The 13,623-nt window shown below is 35.0% G+C and overlaps 1 protein-coding gene across 1 annotated transcript; it reads right to left on the bottom strand.

Moving 5' to 3' along the window:
• Positions 1-3,335: 3,335 nt before the first annotated feature.
• LOC133093251 (olfactory receptor 5H2-like) lies at positions 3,336-4,269 on the bottom strand. Its single transcript, XM_061193008.1, is given in 3 exon segments — positions 3,336-3,874; positions 3,877-4,167; positions 4,170-4,269. Coding segments are annotated over 3 exon segments (924 nt in total). The 5' UTR covers positions 4,264-4,269.
• Positions 4,270-13,623: the final 9,354 nt, after the last annotated feature.

The raw sequence follows: 13,623 nt of genomic DNA, 5'->3' as shown, positions 1-13,623 counted from the left end.
ATGGAACAGGATAAAAAGCCCAGAAATAAATCCACACACCTATGGTCAATTAATCTATGACAAAGGAGGCAATAATATACAATGGAGAAAAGACAGTCTCTTCAATAAGTGGTGCAGGGAAAACTGGTCAGCTACATGTAAAACCATTAAATTAGAACATTCTCTAACACCATACACAAAAATAAACTCAAATTAGATTAAAGACCTAAATGTAAAACCAGTTACTATAAAACCCCTAAAGGAAAACATAGGCAGAACACTATTTGACATACATCACAGCAATATTTTTTTGGATCCACCTCCTAGAGAAATTGAAATAAAAAATAAACAAATGGGACCTAATTAAACTTAAAAGCTTTTGCACAGCAAAGGAAACTATAAACAAACCAAAAAGACAACCTACAGTATGGGAGAAAATATTTGCAAACAATGAGACTGACAAGGGATTAATCTCCAAAATATACAAACAGCTCAGATAACAAAATATCAAACAAACAAACAACACAATCAAAAAATGGGCAGCAGACCTAAATAGACATTTCTCCAAAGAAGATATACAGATGGCCAAAAGGCACATGAAAAGATGCTCAGCATAGCCAAATATTAGAGAAATGCAAATCAAAACTACAATGAGGTATCACCTCACACCAGTCAGAATGGCCATCATCAAAATGTCTACAAATAATAAATGATGGAGAGGGTGTGGAAAAAAAGGAACCTTCCTGCAATGTTGGTGGGAATGTAAATTGATACAGCCACTATGGAGAACAGTATGGAGTTTCCTTAAAAAAAAAAAGACTCTTTAGGGAGAAACAGTAAAAGCAACTGGAATGTGATGAATGCATTCCCTTTTTGGGACATAGGGGGATGTCTCAGAGGAGTAAAAAGAAAGCAGATGACCTGGTCTAATCTTGTGACTTGCACCTCCAGGAATATAGAGTAATGATTTTTGTTTTAAATAATTATATGTCTTGTATCTTTAAACCAAACCTCTAATTAAGGGCTTCTCCCTGATATTTTGTCATACTCTATCCCAGGAACCAATCCTACTTATAATATTTTCAATTGTCATGAAAGAAATTTAAGAAGGTGAGCTGGCATGCAGCAGCCATGCCAGGCCCAGTAATTTCCCTGGGCTCAGTACCGGGTTGAAAAAGAGTGATGCACTCTTACTGTATTCCATGTATGTGTGCTGTCAGATCATTTTAAGTTTATAAATATTTTGTGAATACTTATTTAGGAGCTCATGTGAGTAAGCCACTGTGCTATCTACTACAAAAGACAGAAGGATTTCTAAATTGTAATTTAAAAGAGTTTGTAGGCCAAAAATATTATTATACGAGGCCAAGTGTGACCAAGAAGAATAAATAAACTGCTACACATTTGAGATGAGTGAGCATTCCTATTACCTTTGAGGTACACTGGAAAAGCATCTCAGAAGTTGTAAAATTTGAGAGAGACCTTGAGGAAATGATACCTTTTCAATTTTAAATGAAGATAGAGAAGTTGGGTGGGGAGGATTCTCTGTGGAGAGACCTGTGTGAGAAAAAGCATGAACCTAAGAGAGAGAGGTTTGTCCAGAAAGCTTTCAGTAACTCAGTTTGGGTATAATGTAGAGTCCACAGGAGAATTGTGGAGGAAGAGCCTTCAGAGTTAAAGCAAGGTTTTATTTGAATGCCGGGATGAACAAATGCAGGGTGAAATATGAAGAAAGAAAGAAAGAAGAAAGAAAGAAAGGAAAGAAAAAGAAAGGAAGAAAGAAAGAAAGGAAAGAAAGAAAGGAAGAAAGAAAGAAGAAGGAAGGAAGGAAGGAAAGAAAGAAAGAAAGGAAAGAAAGAAAGAAGAAAGGAAGGAAGGAAGAAGTCTGTATATATAGATATATATGCATATATATGTACTTGTATTTATATACCATGTAATCTTAACATATAAATGAAGAAATAATCATAATGCATATGTACATATACAGCTCTAGATACATTTCCCATATATGTGAAAAATCTGGTAGCAATGACAATCTATTAAAAGTTATTGAAGAAAGATATCATGTAATCAGAGTCCTGTTTATAAAGGTTAATCCTGCAGGTATGTTTGGAAAGGAAAAGAATATCAGCAGGATGGAAGGGGTAAATAACAGAGGTCGGTAGTTTTGAGGGTTAGGACCTGAGTGGTATGGAATGTGTATGGAATTTAAGTGTCGGGAGAGGAAAGGCAAAATGGCTCTGAAAATGGATGGCTTATTATACTTAAATAGTACAGCATGTGAGGAGAACAACCTTTCAAGGACTTTTAGAGCATGAAACAGCCAAATTCTTGCTCATTTTCAAGTATTTCTCAGCTACCCACTGGGAACTATGGCATCATATCATCTTAACATTATTTGAGCTTTGATAATATGCATTTAAAGCCCCTTGTTGTCAACAACACATTTGAATAACTTTTACATACTACTGATTTCTTTATCTTACAAACTTCTTTCTTTTTTTAATTTTAGGAAGATTGAGACCATTTCCTTCCTATTCTGCCACTTCTCTCCTTCCCACACCCATCCCAATTTAGTTATTCAATCTGAACTCTTAGTGAAACTTTTTACATTACCCAACAACAAATAAACAGGTAGAAAGGGTCTTAGAAAACATCATAGAACGTGGGAGGTAACTCACTCCTTCTAGTTCCTCATAGAAGCACACTGAATTAAGAGCATCCTCTTATGGTTTGGCCTGACCTTCGCTCTCTTAACTCCCTTTTCATGTTTTTCCTCATTGCTTTACCATTGCGTTTCTTTCTCTGTGTGACATGAGAGTTGAGTCCCCACAAGAAGTGAGATTCAACATATTGCAAATAAAGTGGAATAAAAGACCTTTGATGGCACGCAGAATTCCTGGGATTTGCCTCTGTTCACTCAAACACAAACCCACGTCCACTGTGGAGTTAAATGTGATATATGTCTCCAGGCAATACAGCTATATTACTACCAAAGACATCGCACTCAAGTAATTTTCAGAAGTACAACACTATTTTAGTGCTTAATAAATGCTTAATAAATTCACATATAAAGCCATACTGAAGAATATACAAGCATGTAAAATGTTTTCATTTATTTTCTGCTTTAGTTATTTTAATATGATATGAACACTTGATTAAAATTCCTTTGTGTTTTTGAAAAATATATACACATATTTTAAGGAATTTATTAGAAACTAACATTTTAACTCAAAATAATAGGACAGTTATAAATACAAAAAACTTTGAACACTAGTCAACACATAGCAATATCTAATCTGCACAATTTTATGACTGTTTTAATGGAAAGAGAACAGACATTACTATGGGGTCTAAACATTTCTCTTTATCATTTTTGTCAGTGAATCTATGACTTTCGTATTTCTCTGGCTGTAGATAATTGGATTTAACAAAGGGATTATGACAGTGTAAAATAGAGACTCCATCATATCTTGATCATCTGCTTGTGTGGATCCAGGATGAATATACATGAAGAGAAGAAGTCCATAGTATAAAGAAACAGATAGGAGGTGGGCCCCACAGGTGGAGAAGGCCTTCCTTATGCCTTGGACAGACTTCTTTTTTAAAATTGTAAAGAGAACTAGTGTATAAGAAATAAGAACCATCAGAATGGTAAACACCTGAATTGAACCAGAGAAAATAAAAACCATCAGAATATTAATAGAAGGGTCAGTACAAGAAATTTTAAACAATGGCATGATGTCACAGTAAAAGTTATATATCATGTTGTAATTACAGAAGGTTAATCTGAATAAAAAACCTATATGAATAAAGGCATGTAGGACACCACCTACAAATGATGAGACTAACAGTCGTATACATAGTCTATTGGACATAATCACTGGATAAATAAAGGGTTGCATATGGCCACATAGCGATCATATGTCATACTTGCCAAGAGAAAACATTCCGTGGTTGCACTGACTGTAAAGGGAAAAAATTGTACCATGCATTCAGAGAGAAATATCATCTTACTCTTGGCGAAGAAGTTGACCAGCATCTTGGGGGTCACTATGGATGATACTGAAGTATCCACAAAAGCCAAACTCCCAAGGAATAAGTACATGCGGGTGTGAAGTTGAGAGTCATTCCAGATGAGAGCAATAAGACCAAGGTTCCCCACAATGGTGATGAGGTATATACCAGGAATACCAGGAACAAGGGGATTTGCCGCTCCTATTGATACGAAAATCCTGAGAGAACAAACTCTGTCAGCAATGTTGCATTTTCCTTTTCCATATCTTCACTGGATGTCCCCTGAACTAAAATGCAATAAGTATAAAAATAACATTCACTATGGATTTATGAATTGAAAACTTGTAAAGTGGAGTCAAAATCATACTCCTATCAGAATGCTCTTTTAATTTCATAAAATATTACTATATAAACTGTTTGGGGGATTTGAAGAAATGCCAATCAATACAATAATTTCAGTTCAAATAATGTGCAGAAATTAATAGATTTATATAAAAGAGACATTCTAACCATTTGCTAAATTTGTGGGGACCTGATAGAGTGTGGTAGGGAAATTCTGAGTCTGGGACATGGATTATTAGTCAAGGGAATAGATGTTTAAGGGATCTGGATGATAAAATGAATTGAATGCCACGTGAAGGATCATGAACTCTTTGCCTCAGGTAATATGTATGTACTGAAAATTTTCAAGACAGGGAGAGGCCTCAGAAAGTATTTTAAATTAATTTTTTGTCAGCACAGAAAATAGGTGTCATGGAGGGAAAGCCGGAGTCAGGGATACTATTCAGGAGATATTGCTATTTATTGTCCAGTGGTTTTCTAACCAGATTACACATCAGAATTGATCGTGGAGCTTTTTATGCAGAATATACATTGTGAGACATTACTATAGAAATTAATTCAGTGGGTCAAGATTGAGTTCTAGGAATCCGTACTTTAAAAGTGCTCCACAAATGCATGTGTAGTGCCTAGTCCGTTGGTGATGTAACTTCAGTTGTCATGAGGAGGACAGAGAGATAGATGCAAAAGAATTCAAAATGCAGAGTCACTAGGACCTTGTGACATTAGATGTGAAAGGGGTGGTCAGTGAAAGAGAGAAGAGTCACTTGGTGACTGGCTAGATGGACATCAAAAGTTGAGATCAAGATCTCAGCGGCAGTGGCCAGTTTGTGGAGAGAGCATCCTCTGAACATCAAGATGAGATGTACTTAGTAATATGAGTCTACAAATTGCTTAATAGAAATAATGTCTTAGGAGTTTTGGGGGTAGCTGAAGGCATATTTATTGATAACCTATCCATTGAAGAGTATGCATAAAAAGAAGAAGGGCACAGAAAGAAACTTGAGGAACTTATATTAAAGAGGTTACACAGTGGATACACAGCATATATTAGATAGCCAACATCTGATCCCCTTTTCTCCCACATAGTCGTGGTGGTTGGTAGAGGTTATCACGCATTCAAGAAGCCAAAAGATGATAGCCATAATGACCTATATGGGAATAGAATCTAAAAAGAACAGATATATGTATATGTATAACTGATTCACTTTTCTGTGCAGCAGAAACTAACACAACATTGTAAACCAACTATACTCCAATAAAAAATTAATTAAAAAAAAAAAAGAAGCCAAAGAACTAGACACTGACTTTCCCATTCCCCTTGCACATAGAGTGAGGGAACTTGACCTAGATTTGGCAAATCAAATCCACAAAACCTACATTTAGAATATGAAGAGAGAGAGAAAAAAAAGGTACCGGGACAAAAGAGAATATTAGTTGCAAAGACAGCAATATCAAGACTCCAGCAAACGCATCCTGCATCCACAGCCATGGCACTCTGAGTGTGAGCTGGCATTCCAACTTCAACAGCAGTGGCAGCAGGTCTCACTGAGCTGGTGTTGGGACATGATTTGGGCTGTTGATTAGCTCCTTTGCTTCCTTCTCTTCCTGATCATTTTTTCACCTGATTTCTCCATTGTCTCTTGCATTTCTATGTTAGAGCCATTTCCATTCAATTAACTCATTTCCTGTGGCAATCAGGAGGCCTGTTTCACAACAGAGGAAGACTAGGGAGAGACCAGAAAAGGATACTGAGCAGAGAAGCAGGAGGGAGACTGGAAAGCTGAGTGTTGTGAACTTAGAGAAAAGATATTCAAAATGAACGAAGAGAATGACACGTCAAATGCCAAAATAAATGGTCTAGTAGGACAAAGGGTGATCAGATTTCACTGAGTGTGGAAATTAAGGGATTTTTAGTGGCTTTAGTGAGAGCAGTTTGCATTTTGTGATTGAGTTGAGGCCAGAGAATAATGAGAAGTGAAAGGGAAACAAGTGGGTGGAAGGATTTGGAGTACTCCACGAAAGGTGGAGAACCATTGGCATTTTTCTACTTCTCCTAGACACATATGGGGTTTTTTTTTCCTCTAGAACATTTTAATGAAAGTTTTCAAAAGAGAGGAGAGTAAGGAGTTGAGAGGAGAAAGGGAACAGGAAAAGTGGGAAGAGAATATGTGTTGGTGAAAAGAAAACAGTGGGGAGGTAACAGATGGAAAATATCAGAGACATAGATGGATAAGTATAGGAAAGACAAGCCAAAGTAGAGCTGAGAAGGAAGTATCTGAGAGAGGAAGTATCCAAGAAAAGCTGAAGAGGAAATATAGGTATGCCCCGCTTTTCAAAAGTTTGCTTTACCACCACTTCTCTTTTATGAAAGAACTATGTTAATAACTGTTTTCACTAACCGAAAGAGATCCGAAAAGGATTTTTGCTATTACCAATAGAAGGCAAAAACAGTGTTCAGCATTTCTTTTGCAGCAAGCAGTTATAGAGACAACACACACCCCCAGCAGCCAGAATGGCCCCACCAAGCTCCTTCCCTGGGAACTACATTTATCATTATCAGCATCAAGCCATCATATCTTTGAACTGTGTCTGTATCTGTGCTTTATCTTGATTTATTTTGTCCGTCTGTTAGGAAGATGTGTCTTAAGGTAATAGCTTCTTCTCTTTATGCCATTTTAGCTTTTAAAAGGTTTCATAGGAATGTTCTACTTTCAGATAGCAGGGGAAACCTATAAAGGGAAAGGCTCAGAGACTTGGGGGTGAGTGTTTGTTTTAGCTCTGGTGTTCCCTAAGGTTGTCTGTCCTGAATCTTTTTTTTTATGTAAAGTTTATTTTCGTCTAGAATTTGTGTATGAAAAAGAGACTTCTATTTTAAATTGTATCGTACAAATTGTGTGTTGTTAATAAATATATTGGCACTGACAGAAAGTTCTTTCCATATTTAAAATTACTTTCTCTTTGTTATTAGAGTAATTAGAACTCATCTTATCTAGAAATCCTGCTCATTTAACTCAAGAACACTTTACTCTCCACCAATTGTGGGCTTTTTAGTTTTGGGGGGGAATCAAAAACTGAGCCCAAACTGGATCTTGAATATAGGCGATATAAATAATGAACATCAAGAATTTCAGTTGTTAAGTAGATTTTTATATGAAATTTCCTTCCTTCTCCTCAATCCCAATCACTAAGTAATTGAAAGTTCTCAAATTTAATTTGTGTGTGGGTACTTATTAATTCATAAATGCTGGAAAGCATAGTGGAGAAACATTGTCTATATATTTCCTAACATATATATGTGATTTATATACTTTTTTCATTTATATTCTAATACATGTATATATTTCTATGCTATATGTACAAAATATTCAATAAAATTATTCTCATAAGTATGTGAAGGAATAGAGGAATTAATATTTAAGTGATTGACCTTAAAAGTTTTAATCAGTTAACTAATCAGAGTGGGTCTTTGTGTCAGAAAGCTCTAAATAATTTCTTATATAAGAATCATATGACCTGAAACATTAAACCCAATTTTAAATTATTTAACTTTCTGGTTCACCAGAATTTATCTTATAAGTCTTTATAGTTAGGTTAACAAAATAATAAAACATCATTAAATTAAAGGGAACAATTCTGTCTTACAGCTATTTTACATGTCTAAATTTTAATCACAAAAATAAAATACACAATTAATTCACTTTTTTTCATCTCTACGTGGCTATTTTGACATCTTATGAACCCAATCTAAAATTATTATAAATTAAACAGTATTTTAATTTTTATATAAAGAATAATGAATATTATACAATTCATTTCTCTCTTACCCATATCTTATGAGAAATTGTGGATATCCTGTCAATACATTAGGCTTTCTCTACAACAGCATGGAAATGACAATAACATAGGTAGCAATTCTTTGCACACTGATTCATTTTGGAGACTTCCCAAGCTCAGGAAATTATAGTTTATATTAATTTGCTTTGAACAGAAGAGTCAACCAATTATACAACTGTGTGCTTTTGCCAGAAGAAGGAGGAATGAAGAACTAAAATTCCTTGATACCCCCTGCAAGGATTCCCTTTAGGGCAAAGCTAAGCATTTACTGGGCCCTGTGGACTTGGACATGTATGAGAAAGGCAGGTTGTCCCATGGGGCATCATAGGCTCTGAAATTATAAACATCAATCATTGTAGATAGTTCCAGTTTTAACAGTAGAAACCACACTTTATGACATTACTTTTCACCACAGATGACACATCTGATATGTTTATGACAATTTCAATTTATCTATAAATTTTGATGCTCTGCTTAGTATCCTATTGTCTGAGCTAATCATACATGATTTTAATGAGGTCAAAGTTCTAGATTCCTTTCAGGAGCGAACCCCAAGTAAAGTTGTCCTCCTCTTGCAAACTGTAGCTCACATTCCAGACTCACACCTAACTCCCAACTTTAAGCTGAAATCTGATGAGAAATCTTACTAAGCAAAGATCTGGGGAGGAGCAAAGGAAAAACAAAACAAAAGATCACAGTGAGAGGTGATCTAGATCAGTGCTCCTCAAACTTTATTGCCTGTGAATCTCCTGGAAATCTTGTTAAAATGCAGATTTTGTTTCAGTAGGTCTGTGTGGGGCCCAGGGGTCTTCAACTCTAACAAAGTGATTGTTGCCTGTGGACAGGTCCCATCCACAGGGCCTTCATCACTGGAGGGACTATCAGATTATCAGAGAACCTAGGTAATTGGAGAAGCACAGCATGGTAAATGTGGCTTGCAAAAAGAGAAGCAGGGAGGAGCCCGATGAGGTCAGAGAGGCCAGCATATTTAGGTAACACAGGGCTTTGGAGGCCAGGTCAGGGACTTTGTTCTTTACCCCAACTTAAAGGAAAATTATTAACATGATTTTGAACATGGTGGTAATGTGTTCAGATTTGCTTCTTGTGCATTAACAGAGAAAATTATCCATGAACATTCATAAAATAAACCTTAATTTACTTACTTGTGACATTTTGATTTTATATCTAAAAAGTTTTTAAAAAATAACTTCCAATTGAAATGTGTCTGGCAACATACCGGGGGAAAAGGGCATATTGTTTGATAGATGCATTAATCCTTTTCCTGCTTCATTAGAATTTTGCTAATGAAAGGCAAAAATGTGGAGAAAAAATAACATAGATTAAAGAGGATTCACTGCGAAAACTCTGCAGAAGGGCTGAGGAAGCAGTAGGATGTGCAGAGATAACTAGAATGTGCCGAGGGAACTTTTAACATAACGGAAATTTGACATGAATTTACTGCCCCCTTCAATTTTGTGTAATTATCTTCTAATTCATTGTGTTGCCTATCTATGAGTACAAAGGTCTGTATTGCTGCTTCTGGAATGGATTGTTCTTTCAATTTCAGTTATTTTAATAGGTGGGTTGTGGTATCTCCTTGAGGTTTTAATTTGCATTTCCCTGATGGCTAATGATGATTAAGTATTTTTCTGCCCTTATTTGACATCTGTAGGCCATCTTTAGTGAAGTGTCTCTTCAAATTTTTTTGCCCATTTTTAGCTGTTTCAGAGTTAAAATTTGTTTTCTAATTTTTGAGCTTTGAGAGTTCTTCACATATCCTACATATGAGTGTTTTATCAGATATATGATTTAAACATATTTCCTGAAATTCTATGGTTTGTCATTTCATTTTAGCAATTTTTAACAGCAATATATTTAATTTAATTCTTTATTTAATGAAGTAAATTTATCAATATTTTTTCTTTTATAGGTTGTGCTTTTGATGTCATATTTCTTGGTTGTTCATTTAGGTTTATGATCCATCTTGAGTTAATTTTTGTATATGATCTGGATTATAGTTCATTTTTCTTCATATAGGTATCCAGATGTTCCAGCATCATTTGTTGAAAAGACTATCCTTTCTCTGCTGAATTACCTTCTCAGCTTTGTTCAAAATCAGCTATCCATATATTTATGAGTTTATTTCTGGACTGTATTCTAGTCTACTCATCTGCTTGTCTATCTTTACAACAATTCCACACTATCTTGATAATAAAGTTCTATGTTAAATCTTAGAATCAGATAGTGTTAGATCTCTAATTTTGCTCCTTTTTCAAAGTTGTCTTGGGTATTCTATATTCTTTGCATTCCCATGTGAGTATTAGAATCAGCTTGTCAATATCTACAAGAAATTCTGCTGGTATTTTGATTGGAATTTTATTAAATGTATAAATGCATTTGGGGAGAATTGACATTTTTTCAATATTGAATCTTCTAACCCATCTTTCCACTTATTTAGGTATTCTTTAATTTCCCTCAGAAAAGCTTTTGTTCTTTTTCCATTTATAGGTCTTGCACATAATTTGCCAGATTTAAAACTAAGTTTTCATATGCTGATTATAATTGTACACAGTATTTTAAACTTCAAGTTCTGAATGTTTATTACCACTATACAGAAGTGCAGTTGATTTTTGAATATTGATCTTGTATTCTGGAAACTTGCTAAACTCATCTATTAGTTGTAGTAGCTTTTTGTGGATTCCATTTGATTTTTCTGCATAGATTATTATATTATCTGTTTAAAATACATGTATTTCTTTTCATCCAATCTGCATGCTATTAAGGAAAAAAATCATTCAGTGACACTTGTTGAAGATGGTAAGGAAGACTTTATTCAAGCATAGGCTATTTTACTAGGTGTAAGGACCACTTCAATAGGGGAGAGATGTTGAGCTCAACTCTGCATATAACATAAGCAAGTGGGTATTTATAGCCAAGGAGCAGGGAGGGGGGCAGTGGATGGAAAATTACCAAGAAGAAACAACAGAAGTAAGGGGATTCTGGCTAGACCCACCTCATAGTATTGCTGAAGGCAGGCTAGGGTGATCAGACATCACCTGTGGGATGGTGGAGGATAAGGAACCTAATTATGTATCAAGGATGATCAGATATCAAGGGTAGGGGTACTGGTCAGACTTAGCAGGAGTTTTGCTAAAACTGGACAATTCAGGAATGAATACAGAAGTCCAAAAATCAGGCCTGGTTGAAAAAGAGCTCAAAGGAAACTGAGTAGAGTTTGATCAATGACAGAATCTTTGTCAATATCTTCCATTCACTCTAAAATTATTTTATTTCACAAATAAAACTGTCCATTAGAGAAATATTTGAAACTATTGATAAGCAATAAGAAAATAAAAATATTTTATAATCATCTAGAAATATATACTAATATTTTAGTATGAATCTTTTAAATTTTTCTATCATATATTATACAAAAAATGCATGTTTTCAGATAAAGAAATTATGCAAATACATACAGTTTTGCAACCTGCTGTTCCTGATTACTATATTTGGAGTGGTAAGAGTGAGAAAGGGGTTCAAGTTCCTACTCTGATCCCTTTTGCACTTCCCTTTTTCCTTCTCCCAAAGTAAAGAGATATTAATGTGTTGTGTGAAGTAACAAGATTCTGGTGGGACCACATGCGTGGGCTTAAGGGGCATCCAAAAGTCAGACTGTGGTTTTGATTTACCATAGCTTGTCTCTTCTTCTAGCTTGTCATTCTGTTAAAACAGAATGCTAAATAGTCCCCAAGCATGCTCCCTTGAAACAGGCCAGTCACCTCTTCTTTTTTTTTTTTTATTTCACTTTTCTTTTTCTTCCAGTTTTATTGACATATAATTGACATAGAGCACTGTATAAGTTTAAGGTGTACAGCATAACGATTTGACTTAATACATCATGAAATGATTACTACAATAAGTTTAGTGAACATCCCATCATCTCATATAGATAAAAGTTAAATAGAAAAAAAATTTTCCTTATGATTAGAACTCTTAGATTTACTCTCTTAACAACTTTCATACATAACATATAGCAGTGTTCATTATATTTATCATGTTGTACATTACATCCCTAGTAACATCTCATTTTATTTTTTACATTTTTATTTTATATTGCAGCATAGCTGATTAACAATGTTGCGTTAGTTTCAGGTGTACAGCAAAGTGATTCCGTTATGTATGTACAAAAAATAATTATGTACATGTACATGTATCTCTTCTTTTTCGAATTCTTTTCCCATTTAGATTATTACAGAATATTGAGCAGAGTTCCCTGTACTATATGGTAGGTCCTTGTTGGTTATTTATTTTAAAAATAGTAGTGTGTACATGTCAATCTCAAACTCCCAATCTATCCCTCCTCCCACCCTTCCCCACCATAACCATAAGTTTGCTCTCTAAGTCTGCAAGTCTGTTTCTGTTTTGTAAATAAGTTCATTTGTATCATATTTTTTTTTAGATTCCACATATAAGCGATATTGTATGATATTTGTCTTTCTCAGTCTGACTTACTTCACTTAGTATGATAATCTCCAGGTCCATCCATGTTGCTGCAAATGGCAGAATTTCATTCTTTTTCATGGCAGAGTAAAATTCCATTGTATATATATACCACATCTTCTTTATCCATTCCTCTGTCAATGGACATTTTGGTTGCTTCCATGTCTTGGCTATTGTAAACAGTGTTACAATGAACATTGGGTTGCATGTATCTTTTCGAATTACGGTTTTCTCCATATATATGCCCAGGAGCAGGATTGCTGGATCATGTGGTAGCTCTATTTTTAGTTTTTTAAGGAACCTCCACACTATTCTCCATAGTGGCTGTACCAATTTACATTCCCACCAACACTGTAGGAGGGTTCCCTTTTCTCCAACATCTCTTCTTCCTGACTGGAGAGATAAGCTCACCCTGGACTTTTCCTTCCAAACACGGCCAGCTCCACTTCACTCTTTCTTTTCCAAACTGGCCACCAGGTTTTGGTCTGGCCAGTGCAGGCCAGATTTGTGCACCAAGGCTTAACTTGTACACCTTTGGCTCCATCTCTTCCAGAGCTAGAAATCAAGATTCAGATTAGGCTTAACAGTGAAAAATTCCTTGGACCTCTAGTCTAGGCCACAATATTCTGTCTTATTTTGACCAAGGCTCAGGTAGCAATACATTTTACTTTGCTTTCTTTTCCTTGCACTTATATCTTTCTCTAGAACATCAAAAAGAATGTTTAGGTACTTTTCCCCAAAACTCCTAGAAGATAATTTAGCTATTTCTGCTTATTTGTTTTATATAAAATATATGGACTTGGACTTTTTTGGTTTGAAAACTTTTAACTAAAAATCCAAATTTTAAAAAAGCGTATGAATATTCAGATTACCTAGTTATTCTTAAATAAGCTTTGATATTTTATATTTTTTCTAGGGAATTTGCTCACTTCATCTAGATTGACAAAT

This window comes from Eubalaena glacialis, chromosome 6 (genome assembly GCF_028564815.1).
Source record: "Eubalaena glacialis isolate mEubGla1 chromosome 6, mEubGla1.1.hap2.+ XY, whole genome shotgun sequence".
Classification (NCBI taxonomy): Eukaryota; Metazoa; Chordata; class Mammalia; order Artiodactyla; family Balaenidae; genus Eubalaena; species Eubalaena glacialis.
The sequence above is the reverse complement of the archived record's forward strand: the minus strand, read 5'-3'. Positions and strand labels throughout refer to the sequence as shown.